The sequence below is a fragment of the Clytia hemisphaerica genome, unplaced genomic scaffold, assembly GCF_902728285.1.
Source record: "Clytia hemisphaerica strain Z4C2 unplaced genomic scaffold, Clytia hemisphaerica genome assembly, whole genome shotgun sequence".
Classification (NCBI taxonomy): domain Eukaryota; kingdom Metazoa; phylum Cnidaria; class Hydrozoa; order Leptothecata; family Clytiidae; genus Clytia; species Clytia hemisphaerica.
Window position 1 is genome coordinate 25,944 of NW_027103776.1, and position 17,897 is coordinate 43,840.

At 35.2% G+C, this 17,897-nt stretch overlaps 2 protein-coding genes and 1 non-coding gene across 3 annotated transcripts in view; 1 reads left to right on the top strand and 2 right to left on the bottom strand.

Annotated features, from left to right (window-relative positions):
- Positions 1–5,778: 5,778 nt before the first annotated feature.
- Positions 5,779–5,850, top strand: Trnad-guc (transfer RNA aspartic acid (anticodon GUC)). Its single transcript has one exon. It is a non-coding gene; the product is annotated as a tRNA-Asp (tRNA).
- Positions 5,851–6,905: 1,055 nt separating this feature from the next.
- LOC136806159 (cyclin-Q-like) lies at positions 6,906–10,331 on the bottom strand. Its single transcript, XM_067062722.1, has 5 exons — positions 10,072–10,331; positions 9,674–9,759; positions 8,905–9,037; positions 8,067–8,294; positions 6,906–7,541 (listed from the first exon to the last, which is right to left on the bottom strand). The coding sequence occupies exons 1-5, from the start codon at positions 10,243–10,245 to the stop codon at positions 7,455–7,457; spliced, it is 708 nt and encodes a 235-aa protein (XP_066918823.1). The 5' UTR covers positions 10,246–10,331; the 3' UTR covers positions 6,906–7,454.
- A 595-nt stretch (positions 10,332–10,926) lies between these two features.
- LOC136806160 (coiled-coil domain-containing protein 78-like) overlaps positions 10,927–17,897 on the bottom strand; it is a 34,038-nt gene continuing 27,067 nt past the window's right edge. Inside the window, exons 16-22 of the mRNA XM_067062723.1 lie at positions 15,865–16,061; positions 15,371–15,449; positions 14,378–14,449; positions 13,787–13,827; positions 13,224–13,257; positions 12,898–12,998; positions 10,927–11,869 (exon numbers count right to left, since the gene is read on the bottom strand). Of these exons, the coding sequence (XP_066918824.1) occupies positions 11,698–11,869; positions 12,898–12,998; positions 13,224–13,257; positions 13,787–13,827; positions 14,378–14,449; positions 15,371–15,449; positions 15,865–16,061 (696 nt within the window). The 3' untranslated portion in view covers positions 10,927–11,697. The remainder of the gene's footprint in view (positions 11,870–12,897; positions 12,999–13,223; positions 13,258–13,786; positions 13,828–14,377; positions 14,450–15,370; positions 15,450–15,864; positions 16,062–17,897) is intronic.

Sequence of the window (17,897 nt, forward strand, 5' to 3'; positions counted from 1 at the left end):
AGTCTGTATTTTATTGCGAACATTGACAAGTTCTATGTTATTACCAGCAGGGCTTTCAGTTGTAGACTGATCCATTAAATGTGTCGTTTCAGTTGAATTTAAGTCTTTCCCATTTTGAGTGAAATATGCTTGTTCGTCGAAATCTTTGCCCTTGTTACATAGATGGCACATATACATTGTGAATGAAACTAGACATAGTAAAGCAATGATGGCAACAAAAATGTATAAAACAACGTAAAATGTCGCCATGTTTATTTCTGATAATGTTATTGACGGTTTCAAGTCTCCTGGCGTTGAAGTTGTTTAAGAGTATAACCAGTTAGGTAACAAAATATTCCATTTGTTAGAAACTACGTATTTTTCTATATATTTCAATTATATTTTTATTTCATATTTTTTATCTGAAACGAAACAAATATATGAGAAACATGATTTATGATATTCAAATTATTGGACAGTTTGGATAAGCACCTAAGATTTCAGACTTTCACACGTTTTTTCTTGGCTCCAAACCTGGAGTTCCTTATTTCCCAGAAAATCTCATCTTCAAAGGGCCTTATCGAGTTCCTTATCAACTTACAGTATAGTATATTCTAAAGAAAAGGATGCTATAGTAAAATATTTCTTTACTCTTGTCTGTCAACCATTTGAACTTTTCACCTGGATAACTGGTCCCTATGCGACGTTTGCATATGCAGAATGAGAAAAAATATACAATGCCTTCATTTTAAAGAGCTTGAAAATATGTAGGGTCACAGACTAATTTTTCGTATCCAAACTACAAAACCAACTGATATCCTTTGAAACAAGAAAACAACTACAAACAATAATACCTCACTGTTCAATCTTATCTGTCTCACTACCAAAAATCTCTCTCAATATATTTTTAATTCACAGATTTGAAGATATTTTCTTAGAAAACAATGCATCAGATGCATAAATATTCAAAACTTTTTCACACAGGTAACCATAGTTACCATTCATGCATCGCTAAATGTGTCAACAGAAACTCTTTGCAATGCTTCAACACAATGTAAATATAGTTTTAAATGGTATTAGATGAATGGTATATACTTTCTTTTTTATAAGAACCAGGAAATTATTGTTGAGGGTGAAAACATGAAAAGAATTGGTCCTTAATGTTTAGGGTAATCTTGTAAAAAAGTTTTAGTAAAAAATTCATTTTTCCCCATCCACTTTATTTATGTAATCTTAAAGGGACATAACAGTACTTGCGAAATTTGTAAACAAACTGTATGCAGCGGTTACAAAATCAAAACAAATGTCACATGTCAAAATAAAAAATCAAACCAGATATGGCAAATTTTGATTGTTCAATTGTTTTACAAGTTTGTTTTGGACACGTGATTTTAATTGTTCTCTTTAATGACACGTGGTTCGCGCAATGTTTACATTTTACTACTTTAATGTCCCTTTTAATGTAACTTGAAGTCGCACAGTTATCTTTTTTTAAACAGTTCATTAAAATCAAAATATCAGCAGACAAAACAAGCAATTTGAGGGTCAAAGAAGTTAAAATCGGGTATAAAAACCTAAAATACCTTAAAATGATAAGAACTTGAAGAATTTGAAGCTCAAAATACCAAAGAAATAAAACAGCCGAGACTCAACGGAAATTTAGTATATACCTCCTTCATAAAAATAGGTGTTGATATGGTGTTTGTTGACATAAGAAACAAGTATACCAGTTCTGCACTTCCTTTAGGTCAAAAATCACAAAATACTACACGTTTTTTATAAGGAACACGTTTATAAGGAACTTGAGGCTGAAAATGGTCCAAAAAATAAGGAATTGTTAATGAACTGCTCAGGATGAGAATAAGAAATCAAGTTAAGGAACAGAGAGTTCAATTTGAACTTGCACACGTTTACAACAACCTAAATAAGAAGACGGAAAATATTGCTGAAACGCCTTTCAATATGTCAAAAAGGCAAAAAATGCTGATAAAGAAGCTACACACTTAACAAATCCAAACTTAACAGCTAAGTAACTAAGGAACTCGATAAGGAACTTTGAATCTGCAACTCTCTGGTAAAATAAGGAACTCCAGGCTTGGAGCCAAGTTAAGATTCCTTATAAAAAAAAGTGCATTAGGGTTAAAGGTATAAAGATGACAAGTTTAATATCACGTAGAAAGTGAGAAAGTGGGTGATATTTAAAATTTCACTTATATTTTTATAGGAACGTCGCTTTTTACGATGCCTTAGAATGAATTTCACTATTTTGTGCGACTTTTTAAGAAATTTGGTGTTTTAGAATCCGGGAACCTTTTAAATGTTCTCAACTTGTTCTTAATATTTTGGTCATCGAAGCCTTGTGTTCTTATGTTTGTTCCACTAAATTTTTGATGAGGCGCGGGTTTCCTAATATTTTTGGTACGTTGAGTCTATTCTTATTTTTAGAGCAAAACTGAAGTGTTTAGGTTCAATACACTAATTTTACTAAATTGCATCTTAATTTGTTTTAATTTAAGCGAACCCAGGCTCAGCAGTGTTCTTAAAAATTTGTTCTTAATTTTTTTTGCCATTACGAGCCTTATTTTTCTTATAAAAGGAAAAGAGCGTATTGGGAAAAAAAACGTGTCTTAAAAGAGGCCAATTATTAACCGTCCATAACAAAGAAGAGAAGAACTGGGTTATCTTGCCAATCAATCATTCTTAACATTTTGATAATTACACTATTGAAGGTGATGACTAGCCTAGTTAACTAAGCCCGTAGACTAAGACACACGGCTAATGGCAATATAGCATTTTCGGCGCTTTAAAGATTTTTTATATTTACGAATTATAAGTTTGCCTTGGAATACTTATTCTAACACAACTTATCATCAGATCTATCCTAGTGACTGAATTAAACTAGCTAAGATGTCTAGGCATGACATGGTAGTATTTCTATAAGCGAAACAGGGATGTAATAGTGAAAAAACTCAAACTATAATCAAACCACCGTTTCTCTGTAAAAATTTTCCCAACAGTCATTAATTTGTTACAATAAGTCTGTCTGCCTAGAGCTAGATCTTTTTCAATTTTCTTGATCTTATTTCTCATTTGCAATATTCTGCACGTGAATGCATTTTCGTTGATTTACCTCAATATAGTCCAATTTTTTTTCTCACAAGCTACAACAGTCTTTTGACAAACTTTACCACAACACTCCTCACAAAATGCAGTAAATCGGACAGACTAATCAAAATAAATGTGAAAATAAAAGTCTAAAGTATACTGATGCAAAGTCGATTAAAAATATTGTACGTACTCATTTCTAATATAAGCACAAAATATACAAGAACGTAAAAAAAGTTACAAGAACATTGTAATGCTTTGCAGACTCTAAAATGGGCATTTTCTAAGGAAATTACAATAAAATATTTTAAAAATGTTGAAAATAAGAACACTTTAAGATCATTTTAAGGTTTAAACCCCAAAAAGTTAAGAACAAACCGAAAACTTGTAAAACTTTCGGACGTTCTTGTGAAAACATACGAATTTAACGAGAAATAGATGACCGAAAAGCTCATTAAAACTAATTGATTCGAATACCCACAAATTCATATCCTACAATCATCATCATGAAATGAGAATACTCGATTGTAATATATTCATGGTATGCACCATTGCAATGTCTTCCACGGACCCAACAGCTGATTGGTTGAAAGCCCGGGGGGGGCTACTTAGGCAAAAATGGATGATGGGTGTGTGCGGACGGTAAGGGTCGGATTTTTCACCTTTAAAAGTCTCTCTAAGGGTCGGAAAAATCAGAAAGTTTTAAATTAGTCAATACGTCACTTTCAACCAATCAGCTGTTGGGTCTTTGGAAGACATTGCAATGGTGCATATCATGAAGTGAAAGCAAACATATCCGGTAACGTAGTGACTAAACTGGAGCCTCAAAAAGTTTGAACGCTCGAGAGAAATTTAACGACAACAACTTTTTTGCTAAACTTCTTGGTGAAGCTCTGTTAGTTTAAGGTAATTGAAGGAAAAGGCAAATTTTATTCGAAAATAAAAATTTGGGATCTTTACAAAAATGAATTTAGTGAATGTTGTTGCAAAGTGACTACTGTAGTAGATGAAATCTGTGATTATATAGATTTCTTTATAAAAGATGAAAAAAAGTCAAACTACGACCCGAGCATGACTATTTTCCATCCCATGTACCATGATAAAGATCATCCTCATATTAACGTACAGTACAAGTTTTTTACAAGAATATCCAAAGTTTTTGAAGCCTTGGGATGTTCCTAACTTTTTGAGTTTCAGGCCTAAAAATAGTTCTTATTTTGCCATTTTTAGAGTATTTTTGTCCATTTTCCTATGAAATTCGGTGTTCTAGAGTTCGCAAAGCCTTAAAATGTTCTTAACTTGTTCTTAACATTTTGGCCATCGAAGACTTATGTTCTTATATAGTTTGTTCTCATAAAAAAAATTGTGTATGCGCCATAATAAAGAAAATTTTTATCACCGTATGAAATAAACCAAGAATATCGATATTATCTACTGATGAAGCAAGGATCTTTGAATATCTTGCTTCCCTCTGAACAAATGAACAAAGATTACTCCTTATCTACTCAAACACTTACAAGTGCATCCAAATTCTCTGATTTACAAAACAAGATCCTACAAACAATGATTTCTCATTCATAGAGAAGACACAAAGATGATTTTAAACGACAAAAAAATCATATTTAATACAGTTTTTGACAGTTGAGCTCAGAGATTTACGCTTAATTAACATAAACAGTCAGAGTCTCCATCTTAGAGACACTGTATCATCCTAACTTAGCGTTTTAGCAAAAAATGACCTTCCAATTTTTATAAGAAAACGAAACTCTTAGCCTTTTCCAAATCTCTATAATTTAGCTGTCGAAAGATAAGCACACTCGGGCTTAGTCGAAATTAGGACTACACGTTTTTTTTTTTATAAGAACGTCAAAAATTTTCGAAGCCTTCGGATGTTCTTAGTTTTTTGGATTTGAAGCCTAAAAATGTTCTTAAAATGTTCTTATTTTCAGCATTTTTTGAGCATTTTGATGTAATTTCTTAAGAAAATGCATGTTTTTAAGTCTCCAAAGCCTTAGAATGTTCTTAGAATGTTCTTAAATTTTTGGGCCTCGAAGCCTTATGTTCTTATATAGTTTGTTCTTATAAAAAAAAAACGTGTATCTAATTAAAAATGCTTATTTAATGTTCAAATAAACTCAAGCCTGTAAGAAAAGACTTCTAGCATTGTAAAATTTATCATAATGTTCTTAAAAATAAAAACGGCATTTAGAGGAAGTACTTGAAAATGTAATCGAGAAGGAGTGTTATTGAACTTGACAAATCGATTTTAAAAAGATCCTCTTTTTAAAACTGTGTGAACTTCTCAAAGATAAGGCAGTAGATTTTTAACAGCAGCAGGAAGTGGGTTGACAATTGAGAGCGATCCGATCATCATATAGACATAAAATACCGGATAAGCTATAACCCTAAGAGCTAATTTCCACCCTTACAGTGCATTTATGCTATCTTCAAAAACATACACTTGACCGCCGCATACTGTATACCCACCATTGTGGGTAAGGTTAAGCTAACTCTAAAGGAAGGGAAACAATAAATCTTAATTTTTCTCAGACGAGATTAAGTTATCAATTCAACTCCAACTAAAACGTAACCATAGCGACAAAATGATTTGATAACCCTATCATAAAATGACGTCACTATGAAAATATTGAGATTAAGAGAGAAAGACATTCCAATATTAACTCTAAGTTTACATCCTCGGTAGTATAGTGGTAAGTATCCCCGCCTGTCACGCGGGAGACCGGGGTTCGATTCCCCGCCGGGGAGGATACTTTCTTAAGTTTTTTGTACAAAATCTTTCGCCGTTGTATGGTCATAATACCATGATACGATATTACAGTTGCATAGTCAAGGTAATAAGGATAAAATGGATATAATACCAATCATACTCTACATGTAATATATAATGATGCGATATCATCACTCAATCATCGATCAATCTCGACAGTAATCCAATGTTAAATGTTTTAAAGCTCAGTATTCGAGAAATTTCCCACTACATTATCTTACACTGATGCAATAAAATGAATACAATTTCTAACTTCCAACTTCCAACTTTCACTATCTACCAACAATTTTACAACTTCATACTGAAGGAGAGGGAAATATGAATGAACCAAGCTGGGCGTTTATTGCAAACACGGCAAACACAGTAAACTCACTCCAACAAGACACGCGCGCACGCAATAGTAAAAGACCAGTTCCCATCGGGGAGGAATGATAGTCGATCTTTGAAGTGCCACATCCCCAGTCGGTTTCAAATACCATTGCGCATAAACGTGAAAATATTTCGGTTGGACTCGACATAATTAATCCCTGAAAAAAAGGGCTGCGGTCCAGATCTCTAGCTGCAAAATATTGACGCGGTCTTGCAAAATTCCGTAATCTAAGCCTTCCGGATGTTGAAAATTTGCCCGACCTTCAGAGCTTTAGCCCGTCTCATCTGCATCTGGGTGACAGATAAAGTAATATCAATTATTAGCTGTGGTAGGAGCCAGGGGGTACGAGGGTTGGCAGACGAGGGTTATGTGTGCGGATGGGACCTCCATAAACCAACTCTTAAAGAGACAAATTTTTGCTGAAAAGGTGACTTAGAGAGTCTTTTTTGAAAAATTCCCTACCCTTAGAGAGACTTTTTTACAATTTTTTCACTCTAAATAAAAAAAAATTCCTAAATTTTGTGAATTTTCCTGTGACTAATTTCCGGGGGTAGGAACATGTACAAACCTCCCAATGAACCTCCAATCTAGAACACAACATTGTCCGACGTCGTGAGCAGTAAATTAACGTTATAAGGATGCTAAAAATGAACGTTGAAGCCATTTGCAAAACGAACATATTACCTGAATAATGTAGTATTGTGTGTAAATAGAACACATCTCGATTAGCTGAGTGCGGTAATTACTATCGAACTCTTTCCTCTAAATATGCATAAATATACAACTTGGTTAGTCCCATACCCTTCCTTTAGAGCTCCCGCGTGGAGGACAGAAAATAACCATCTAAATTTAATCATATTTCATCTTTGTTCCTTCATCATCATTATCATGTCTGATGTTTGACTCCATGAAACTTTCTCCAGCAAGGAAAACTTCCAAGCAACGTTGATCTAATCTTACATTGGCTCTTAGATGATATTCGTAACAGTGTTTCATGTAATAGCTGGGCAGGCTCATAACAAAATAAATAGCTTTTGCCCAACAGCTTTTTAAAAACCTTTCAAATATCTACTTTCCCATGTCAAAACATGAGGTGGAAAGGAGCTTAACTCCATATTAACCTATGTAATGATCGACCAATGTAACCAACCAATGAACCAATGTAACGAGGGTGTCGCTTGATCAAAGCATAATAACTTACGAGCAACCCATCTACTTCACTTTGATATGATCATACAAAGTCAATATCTTACATCCAATGTCTTTTAATTTGTTCTCCTTAATTCCTGGACACAGGACCTGAAAAAAATAAAGGTATAGGAAGAGAAGTTATATACATAAGGCAAAAAACAATTCTAAAAAGTTAATCAACCATCGAGACAAATTTAAACTTGCTACACCAAAGAAATCGAGTATTACATCATAAATAATCACGTAATTAATTGATTTAAGAAATATAGTTCAGACGTTTTGAACCTCGTCTGCGGGTAGGACTTGCGTTTATAAAGTATGGAAATAACACAACGCTAGAAAAAAAATCGTCTTAAGAAATAACTTCACGAAGTTGATTTTTTTTCTTCTTCTTGATTTTCATTTTCCAGATTTTTTTGATTTTCTCATTTGGTAATATTACCTTTCAACCAGCGCAAATCTGCTCAAATTCAATCAAAATTTAGAGCTTTTTGTCTTCGCTGTAGATTATATTGAGAATTTATTGAACAATTTCGATAGCCTTTTGACAAATTCAATTAAAATTTAGAGCTTTTAGGATTAGTAGATTATATAGAGACTTTATTGAACAATTTCGATAGCCTTTTGACAAACCTGAAACCATCGTTTGCCTTCTTTATGTTCGGGGACTTTCAAATGCGTTACTTCCAGTGCGATGTATACAATACTTGCGGCTACTACTTCTGCAGGGTAGAAGATAACTAGCGGTAAGTAACATAAGTCGTTCACCATGTTCCAACAAATCTGTGGAAGTTTTGATTGGTGGAGAATGTTGGAGTCTGGTAACCAGTCCTCCAAGGATTTACAAAACATTAAAATGTACTGGATAGATGAAAAAAAAGATTTAAAAAAAATTAGTACATATTCACGTCGAAAAAAGAATTCATGGAAACACTTGTTCTAAAAACGTTTTTAATAGTTAATCATGGTAGGCTGACCAAAATCAGTGCAAACTTAAAGGAAAAATTTCCAAAGTTTTCACAGACCTATAGCAAACAAAAGGTTTCCACAACTGTCTCCCGTGCAACACCACTGGTTCAGAAAAAGTCGCACTGATGAATCCCGGGACGGCCGAAACACGTGTCTGTGGATCGATATACTGTTTTACAAACAATATTCTAACAAAAAAAGTTTCTTACGAAAGTAAGGCTAACTTTAAGGTTTTGTTTTTAAAAAAGAATGATATCGTTTGCTTACTCAAAAATTTTAATTTACAAGCTTTTTGATATTGAATTGACACGGATGTGGAGCAAGATTGGTCAGAAATAGGAAAAGAAAAACATTTTTTTGCTTATATCAGCACAATATAACAATATGCAGACACTGTCCTGATATGAAATATGTGTTTGATATGAAACGGGAACAAAATAAAACCTTAAATGAAAGGTAAGGCAACTTGCAACTCGTCTTAAATCGAAACACGAAACTATACCTTGATTGGTGAATCGAAAGTAACTTGAAATTTCAGATATCTCAAAACAATCAGTTCACAAGCTGTCACGCTGTCATGGAGTTTCCAATAATCGTCTCCAATCTCTAAAGCTTTATCGTCTGGATGAAGTAATCTGCAAACAAATGTAAAAATGGTACCTTAAAGGAAGAAATTTTTCCACTAACAGATTCATGCTCTTAATGGTTTAAGATTTTTAAAACTCACAATTCATGATATGCACCATTGCAATGTCTTCCGTTCCACCCAATAGCTGATTGGTTGAAAGTGACGTATTGACTGATTTTACGTCACTTCCAACCAATGAGCTATTGGTTCCGTGATGTAATGTCAGAAGACATTGCAGTGGTGCATATCACGATACAGCTTATACATTCTGGTGCCTTATTCGAATCCTACTTGAGGTAACAACCTTAGCCTTTGCAGTTAAACGAAGCGTAATGTTGGAAGTTAAGGGTCTCAGCTTATCGACTTTACAGCTTTTATACCAAGGTGAAGGGTGAAGGAACAAAAGTCTGGTAGGAACGGAAGATAGCAAATCATGAAGTAAAGAAGTTCTAAATATTGAAAAGATAGATCGATTCGTCATAGATGAATAGGTAGATGTTGTAAAAAGGTCCCACCCTTAAAATACGAACGGCAGTTAAAGGGTCAATTAACCAAAGTTAACTATAAGTGTAGTGATGTTATCGATCAATAATGTTTGACTCATTCACCAAAAGGCATAATATAATTTTAAATAAATAAAAACCTGTGTGCAACATTGATGACATCACGGATTTTTTGGGGTTCTTCTTCGATTTTTGCTCCCAAATACAAACAGGTTGTCGCTAATAGCTAAAAGAAAAAATAGTCTTCTTTAAACATAGTGGTGAGTGAATCTAGTCTGGGCTGAAGTCCTCGTTGGAACCATTAGGTATTGTAGTTCTTTGATGACCCAACAAAAAACAATGAATTTCTAGTCTACACAATAGACAGCTTACTCTTGGTCTATAGGCACTGCTACGGGCAGCCATTGGTGAACCCTACCGGGAATTCACCTATTAATAGGATGAAACACGATGGGAGTTTTTAACAAAAGAAGTTTATCAATAGAGATTTAAAATGAAAGAATGTTAAACAAACAGAAGAAAATAACCAACTACTTACATATTTTTCAATGTCCACATCCCGTTCTTTCAATTCCAACTGCTTGCGCACGATGCGATGATACAAAACACAACCCGTTGCTATGGGTGACGCAGATAAACAAAGATGGCTACCACATGACTTGATGAAATCAATCGCCACTTTATGATCTCCCAAATAAGATTCCATTGTCATTCGAATTCAGCATAATTTTAAAAACAATCTTTCATATATAATATATGTTACCTATAATATGTGTTTTCATTTCTTTTTAAACCTCTAAAAAGATTAAAAATAATAGTTAAAATAGCAACTTAAGAGAGGAGAGCTGGATGACAAATTGCTGACCCGGCTGACCCGGCTTCTAGGCACCGCCCTCGACCTTGAAAAAATCTATCCCAAAGTTTTTTTTTTGTTGCCAGTTTTTCCTATCTGGGTACAGTGGAGTCTTCATAACTCGAACACGCGAGAAACATAAATTTGTTCAAATTATGGAGATTTCGAGTTACGGAGATTGGTTTATAAAGGCATTGTTAAACTGAAGGAACCAGAAAACATGTTCGTGTTTAGAGTCTCTAGTTATGACTCTACTTTACCGTGTGTTATCTCACACTCAAATATCTCACTTAAGAATTTTTTTGAGAGATACTTGTATCGGCATTGCAAAGAAAAGGTCAGTAAAGCGAAAATGCACAGTATAGAAAAAAGTCTACCCCCTCCTTCGGAAAAAAGTTTCCAGAGTAGTCATCGTGGAGGTTTCGAACTATGGGTGGCAGGGAGGGGCTTCTCCTTTAGAATTTTCAAAATTTTGTGCTGGCTCCCCCGACTTTCAATGATGTAATTAAAATCTCAAACAAACAAAACGGAAAATTCATCTGGTCTGTGATACAAGTGTGTTCAAACCGAGTACCAAATTTACAACAATACAAGTAAACCTTTTGTATAATTATCATCCAGAATATCCCAATAAACCCCTTGCATCTTTTTTTTCCTTCCAAATCAAACATCTTTAAGATAAAAAAATATATACACACTCACAAGCAGTCCCAAGAAATATACATGATAAAAATATGCACCCTCTAATTATACACGCATAGATAAAAATTTTATATCACAAAAAAATATATTAACTTTCATCTGCAGCCAAAAATTACAAAAAATTAAAAGCTGCATTAAAAATATAAAATTAAATAAATTATACACCCATTGCACTCATTGCAAAATATACGGTAATATTTTAAATCATCTTTTTCTAAAGGGCTATACAATATATTGACGAGCAATATTTGACAATATCGTTTTCGGACTGTAATGTACGAAGTAAAAAACAGGTGCTCTATTATAAAAAGAAAGTTTTTTTCTCAAACAATCCCCCTATTTTGTTGGAATATTGCAAATCGAGCTGACACCTTTTAAATATATTGCCGGCACTACTCAGCAATATATCATCAATATATTGCCTGACAATATATTGTGTAGTGTATGTAGCCCTTATTGGAAAGCTACATTGTATTGTAGATTGACCCAGATCGAGTAGTGCTAACATTAGGGTACCATTTTTCGCAAAGTTCCGATCAAAGATGGCGGGAAAGCTTTATTAAAGGTTTTAATAAATACAGATCAGTGATGACAAGCCATGAAGTTTGGTTATCTTTTCTGTCTCCAGTAATCTTTCCCGTGTAAAGGTGGTAGCGCGTTGTTGTTTGAAGGAAAAAACCTTGGATCAGGTAATGGATAAGCTTGTCTACCGCCACCTACACCATTGTTGAAGTCTTGACTCTCTAGCACTTGCCGTAGATGAAATATCTCTTGATGCAAACTAGAAAAATGTGCACGCTTTTTAATAAGAACAAATCTATATAAGAGGCCGGGGGAGTATTACCACAGATATCTAAGCCCGAAGGGCTAGATTTGCAACTTTAAGCTTTCTCCAGCAAAAAAAAGTGAAGCAAAAATTTGACTTTTTAAATTTCGTGCCGATGGATAGGATCTAGCATTTTAATTGTTTTCCGAGCGCGAGATCAAAAAACGTAGGCGACAAACGCTATTTCACATCTCTCAAACCGGTGAAATTGCATATTTTAGTCACGTGACTCTGGTAGGAAATCCTTCCAAAGATGAGCTTCACTTTTTGATAAAAGCCGCAAATCTAACCCTTCGGGCTTTACAGATATCTGTGAGTATTACCCTTGCCGACCGAAGGGGATGTGCCACTGAAGTTCGAAAAATGGACCTTACGTGGGACGCGTTTTTTTTGAAAAAAGAAACCCTGAATGGGAAAAATTCTCCATTTTTTCCCCAAATTCCCCCCATAAAAGGTATCCTACGAAGGACTGATTTTTCTATTTGCGTGTTTTCATGACCCTACCAGCGGACTACCAGCGGCACACCCCGTACCCCTTTTTGCCCAAGCGCCCTCCCCCCCGGTATAAGAGTTTAAGAAGACTATGGAAAATCCGAGTCTGAGATCCCAAATTGTTACAAGTATAAAGACGCTAAAACTTCGAAAAATTTAAAACAATCAAGTGAGACTTTGAACTTTATGATCCTTATGAGCAAAAAATACGCTCAAGTGGAAACGATCTAAAACCTAGGTAAGAAATTAAAATCCTAGGCTGAAAGTTTACTTTTGGATTGGTCTACAAAATGCACATGGTTTTGAGACCCCGTTTGACACCCTGCGATCTCGTTTTTGGTTCAAAGGCAAACGTTGTCAAATTTAGCAACGGGAAATCTGTGAGATTTGACAACGTTGCGGAATTCAACAACACTAAAATTGCGGAATTTTGTAGCATTGTCATTCTATGCAAGCTCCCAAGCTGAATAAGGGTAAAGCTTTCATCAAACCTTGCAAGTTCATCTTCCTTCATCATACGGTACAGTTGGTAATCTTTGTCGCCTGCTGCCAGTCTTTCGTGTAGTTCCGCATTCTCTTGTTCGATTTTTCTCTAAGTATCGAGTTTGGGCAAGAAATAAATTTTGATTTTTTCGCGAACTGAAATTTAAGAAAGGCAAATCAGGGAGTGTTCAGGTTCGCTGGAAAGCTCTTTTCAAGATCTATCTTTTCAGCGCGCCTTTTTTTGAATTTGGTCCTTAATCAAAATGACCGAAAGCTGAAAGACTCGTTCATAAATTCGAAATTTAACCGGGCAGTACTGAAACAGTTAACATACCTGGTTACGGTTTTGTAGTTCAACGGCATCAGATCTAAACATCGCAAGACAAAGAAGTAAATTGAAACAAGGGCGTGCACCTTGACCTTAGGGGACGCAACCATGGTTTGAAGCAGCAGAACCGATGGTAATATTCAATTTTGACTTTCTGATTCACTTAAAAGGGATCCTATTTCTTGCTAAATCTGAATTTTTTAAATCTTTTTCGAGCAATGAAGCAAAGTTTTTAATTGCCAACTTTCTATCTACTTTTTTCCTACTTTAACAATTCGAATAGACAGGGCAGAAAGTCGGGCGGGCGTCTACACTAGAGCCTGTGCGGTAGGAAGCATTTTCATACTGGGAGGGGGGCTGACGTTTAGTGACACCGCAAGGTGTGGCGATTTTGAAGATTTGAGCTCTAGAATGCTTGAAAATGCACTCAAAACAAAATGCTTTCGAGAAAAAACAACATAAAAATCAATCTTTAATATAAGATGTTTCCCCCCTTGCCCCCCCCCCCCAGTTGCTACGGCACTGCTAGAGCTACGAGATGAACAATCGACTGTAATGCGATTACTTACAAATCCAGATTGTTCGATCTTTCACTTTCAAATACATTGACCTAAGAACAGGAAAAACAACCTCACTTCAATTTGACGAGAAAATAGACATCAATAAATAATCATTAAGTTCTTTCAGAGGAAAGAATTTCCACAGATTTATAAAGCCTTTAAGCCATCACAGGCAAAAAAAAGGGTATAGCAAAAAATATTATTACTATTGTTTTCGAAAAACCGCGAAGCTTCTGATTGGTCAAGCGCTGCAATTCTATTGTAATGTCATGTGCCCTAGGTAGAATTTCCTACCTAACCAAGGCAGACTTTTCAGCCGAAGCAAGACATCTAGCCCTCCAGGCTTAATAAATCTATGAGGATTTTGAGTATTATAGAATCATTAGTAATCTGCAAACCGACTTTTCAATACATCTCGTTTATGAAATTTTGGTAGAGATATCCATTCCAGTCTTTATTTTCAAGCTCGGTGGAAAAGAGAAAATTCGTAAATTTCGATTCTGTAGAGTCTCGTACAAAGCAAATTAAAATACTTGAAAAATGTTTGACCAGATATAAGACAAACTGAGAAGAAAATTAGTACAAATTTAAGTTACAAACCTTTGTTTGAAATTTTTGTAGTTCCCGTTCAGTGATGTTGAGCCGTTCTTGCAGCTCAACTTCTTTCTTTAACTGCAAGAAAAAAAGAAAGAAGAATTCTCACGTAAAGATGTTACTCCTCCAGGTTACCGGAATGGGTTCTCCACTCTTTTCGTAGCAGGAGTTCCTCTCTTTCGAGTAAGAAATCATAGCGCTACTCCAGACGTTGGTGATGCTGTGCACGCGACACACATGCATGATTGCTTGATTATTACACTGGAGCAGAGTGGGCGGAGGACGCAAGCACATGAATAAAATTGCACCACAATGTCTGATATATGCGTCTACCCAGGCTATTGTATCAGAGCTGTAGTACCGAAGGTAAACTCACTCACTTGTCGAGTGAGTATAAGTACCACGGCGGGAAATAGACGAAAGCAGCCGGTGAGGCGACCTTTTTTTCCGATGTGTTCTGAGAGCATATTTCAGCTAGAAATTTTGATCTGTTCTGATCAGATCTTTCAAAATTAATCAGCCAGAAATAATGATCTTTCGTAGAGCAAAACAAATATCTTACAAGTATATTTTGGCAAACTTTTTTTCCTAAATTTTAGAACACATCAAACCATAACGTAATGTAATGATAAGTTTAGGGATACAAGAAGTGCGATAAAGGTTTCCTAGAAATCAGAACACATCATTTGTATAAAACATTGAATGGTCATAACATAGAAGATAAGAACACATATTTCTAAAAAATCTCTCCGCCGGCTGCTTCTGAATAGAACTCGGGTCTTCTAAGCACTTCTCATGTAAAATACCGTACATAATCCTCAAAAGTCTTATCCCTACACATACATGAAATACTGGAAAATGAAGTTTGCCTAGATAAGAAAATCATAAAGTGATAAACCATAAAGTAAATTTCATAACAATAGCTACCATCCATGGTAAGCGATGATATAAGGTTTCCGTTATACTTATGTAAAAATGGAAACTTTTCGCCGATCTTACCTGAAATGTGTCGAGATCCTTCTTTGCGGGTAATATATCATTGATATCGATGGCAATGTTCTTCAATTGTAACGATTGTCTGTAATACACGGTGTAGAAAAGATTTAGTAAGGAAACTGTAACTTTACAACAAACTTCTATGATTTTTCAATTATTTAGGGAAAGAATGTTTACTTATTCTAACGGAAAAATCGGTCTGCTAAATAATGGGCTGTTCCATTAAAAGTCCATACAGGGGGAAATTCTTTTACATCATAAAGTGATGGCGACGAACCAAAGCCAGTCGAAAAATGAAAAAAAACACTCCTTCATACCCCCTTTATTCTCTGGCTTTATACCCCCTGGAAATGTTCGTCCATCCCCCTGTATGGATATGAAATGGAATGGCCCAATGAGAGCATAAGAACACTAGGCTTGAAACTAAAATGTTTCGAACATTCGGAAGCTTAAAAATTTTTGGACGTTAATTTGAATGTATAGGGAGAAAAAAATACCTATAAACTACTAAGACTTTTCGGCATTTTAAAACGAGTTCTGTGTTTTCCTGACGAAGCTTTTCCGCTTCTTTGGTGAGTTCGTCAAGTTTTACGGCGTTCAAACGTTCTTGTTGGCTTGACATCTCGTTCAAGTTATTGATTATGTTTTGAAATTTGTCTTTCTCATCGTGGGGTGAATTATTAGAAACGTATTCCTGTTAACAAAAAAAGAGAGAAAAAAAATACATACAGAGAACTCTCTTTTATTCGAACCTTTATCATTCGAATATTTCCATAACTCGAACTAAAAAGTTGGTCCCGATAGCTTTTAAGTGATATTAAATGCTCTTCGTAATCCAAAGCTTTCTTGGTCCTTTGAATTCGGATTAGAGAGAGTGAACTTTATATTAAGGTGAATTAGGTTATTTAGGTTACTTTTTTCCTCAGTGGGGATAAAAATTCCTATTGAAATCCCAATGGGGATAGCAATTCTATTGTTCCCCAAGGTTAAAAAATCCAGTAGGGATTGTTTTGGAGTGCAATTTTTAAACATTTTCCTAGTGGGACTGAAATTCCAGGATATCCCCCCCCCCCCCCCGAGGTCAAAATCTTTACCAGGACAGAAGACATTCCTTCGACGCGTGTTTTAAACAACATTAAGCTCGGGTAATTCGACATTTCAAAAACCATGACAATAGTAAGCTCGTGCCCTTGAAAATAATAAACCTTATTGCTAAAGAGCTACATAAAATACACCTTTTCGACCGTAGCCGCCAATTGCCACGCGGGCATTTTCTGCCCGTTTTACCACCCTAACAGGGTCCCAGTTTTTTTTTTTCGCGCCTAGAGACAAGAGAAACAAGCAACATGCTGATTGGACCTACCTGATGATGAAAGTTAGATAGCAATGCGAGAAGAAAAATGAAAAAAAAATCAGTCAGTCAATAGTTCCGGCTTCAAAATTCAATCTTATTGAAAATTAAAATATGCTTGATGGTGGGCATTGCTATTAATAATGTTTTTGAATGAAAAAACAACCAATTTTAAGAAAAAAGTCCAATGAAAATCCAGAAAAACGGCGATTTCCGGCATATTTCGGGCATTTTCGGCCGGAAAATTTTTTTATCAAAAATCGGACTCGGCCATGTTTTGGCATTGTTAATACGCATTTTTGATTTTTGAGCAAAATATCAGAAAAACTAATGAGAAAATCTCGAGAAAATGCCAAAAAAAGTTTTTCCGGCATATTTCCGAAATTTTCGGCCGGAAAAAAATGTTTTTCGAAAGTCGGGCTCCGTCACATTTTCGGCATTGCCATTTTGCATCATTGTGCAAAAAATCATGAAAATCTGTCAAGCATAACTCGAAAAAATGAAGGATATCTGTTTTACGCCGGTTTTCGGCTGTTCCGGCGATTTTTAAGGAGTTCCAGATAAAACAAATGATTTTATTGAAAATTAAATGATGCAAAGTTTCGGGTATCACCATAGAGAACCTTTTTCTGTAAAAAAAACGATCAAATAAGTTGAAAAAGTGTCACGGAAATACGAAAAAACGGCGATTTCCGGTTCTACAGGCCGGAAGATTTTTTTTTTCGGAAAACGGTTTTCAACGTCTTTTCGGCAGTACTAACGCGCCTCTATGTACAAAAAATCAGAAAAAACTAATGATAAAATATCGAGAAAATCCCAAAAAACCGCTTTTTCCAGGAGATTTCTGGACCTGGCGACCGGAAAATTTTTTTTTTCGAAAATCGGGCTTCAGTCCAAATCATCCAACGGAGGGAAAAGAAAACAGTGGAAAGCTTTGATCTTTCAACAATAACAGTAAAACTAAGCTGAGATTTTTTCCCCGATCACTGTTCCCGATATCAATAACGCAATACCAAAGCACGGGACATTTGTATGTGTACTTTAATCGTAGAAATTTTAGCGAATTGTACGAGTTATCGTGTGATTACGAGCTAATCACACAATCAGTTTCACTGCCTTTTTCCCCGTTAGGAAAGAAAATAAGACTGAAAGTTTATATTTTTCTCTTCTCTTTATTTT

Coding starts and splice junctions, on each gene's coding strand:
- LOC136806159 (XM_067062722.1), bottom strand. CDS start 10,245: ATGACAATGGAATCTTATTTGGGAGATCATAAAGTGGCGATTGATTTC. Junction 9,760..10,071: donor ATGTGGACATTGAAAAATAT/GTAAGTAGTTGG, acceptor TTTTTCTTTTAG/CTATTAGCGACAACCTGTTT. Junction 9,038..9,673: donor GTCATCAATGTTGCACACAG/GTTTTTATTTAT, acceptor ATTTGTTTGCAG/ATTACTTCATCCAGACGATA.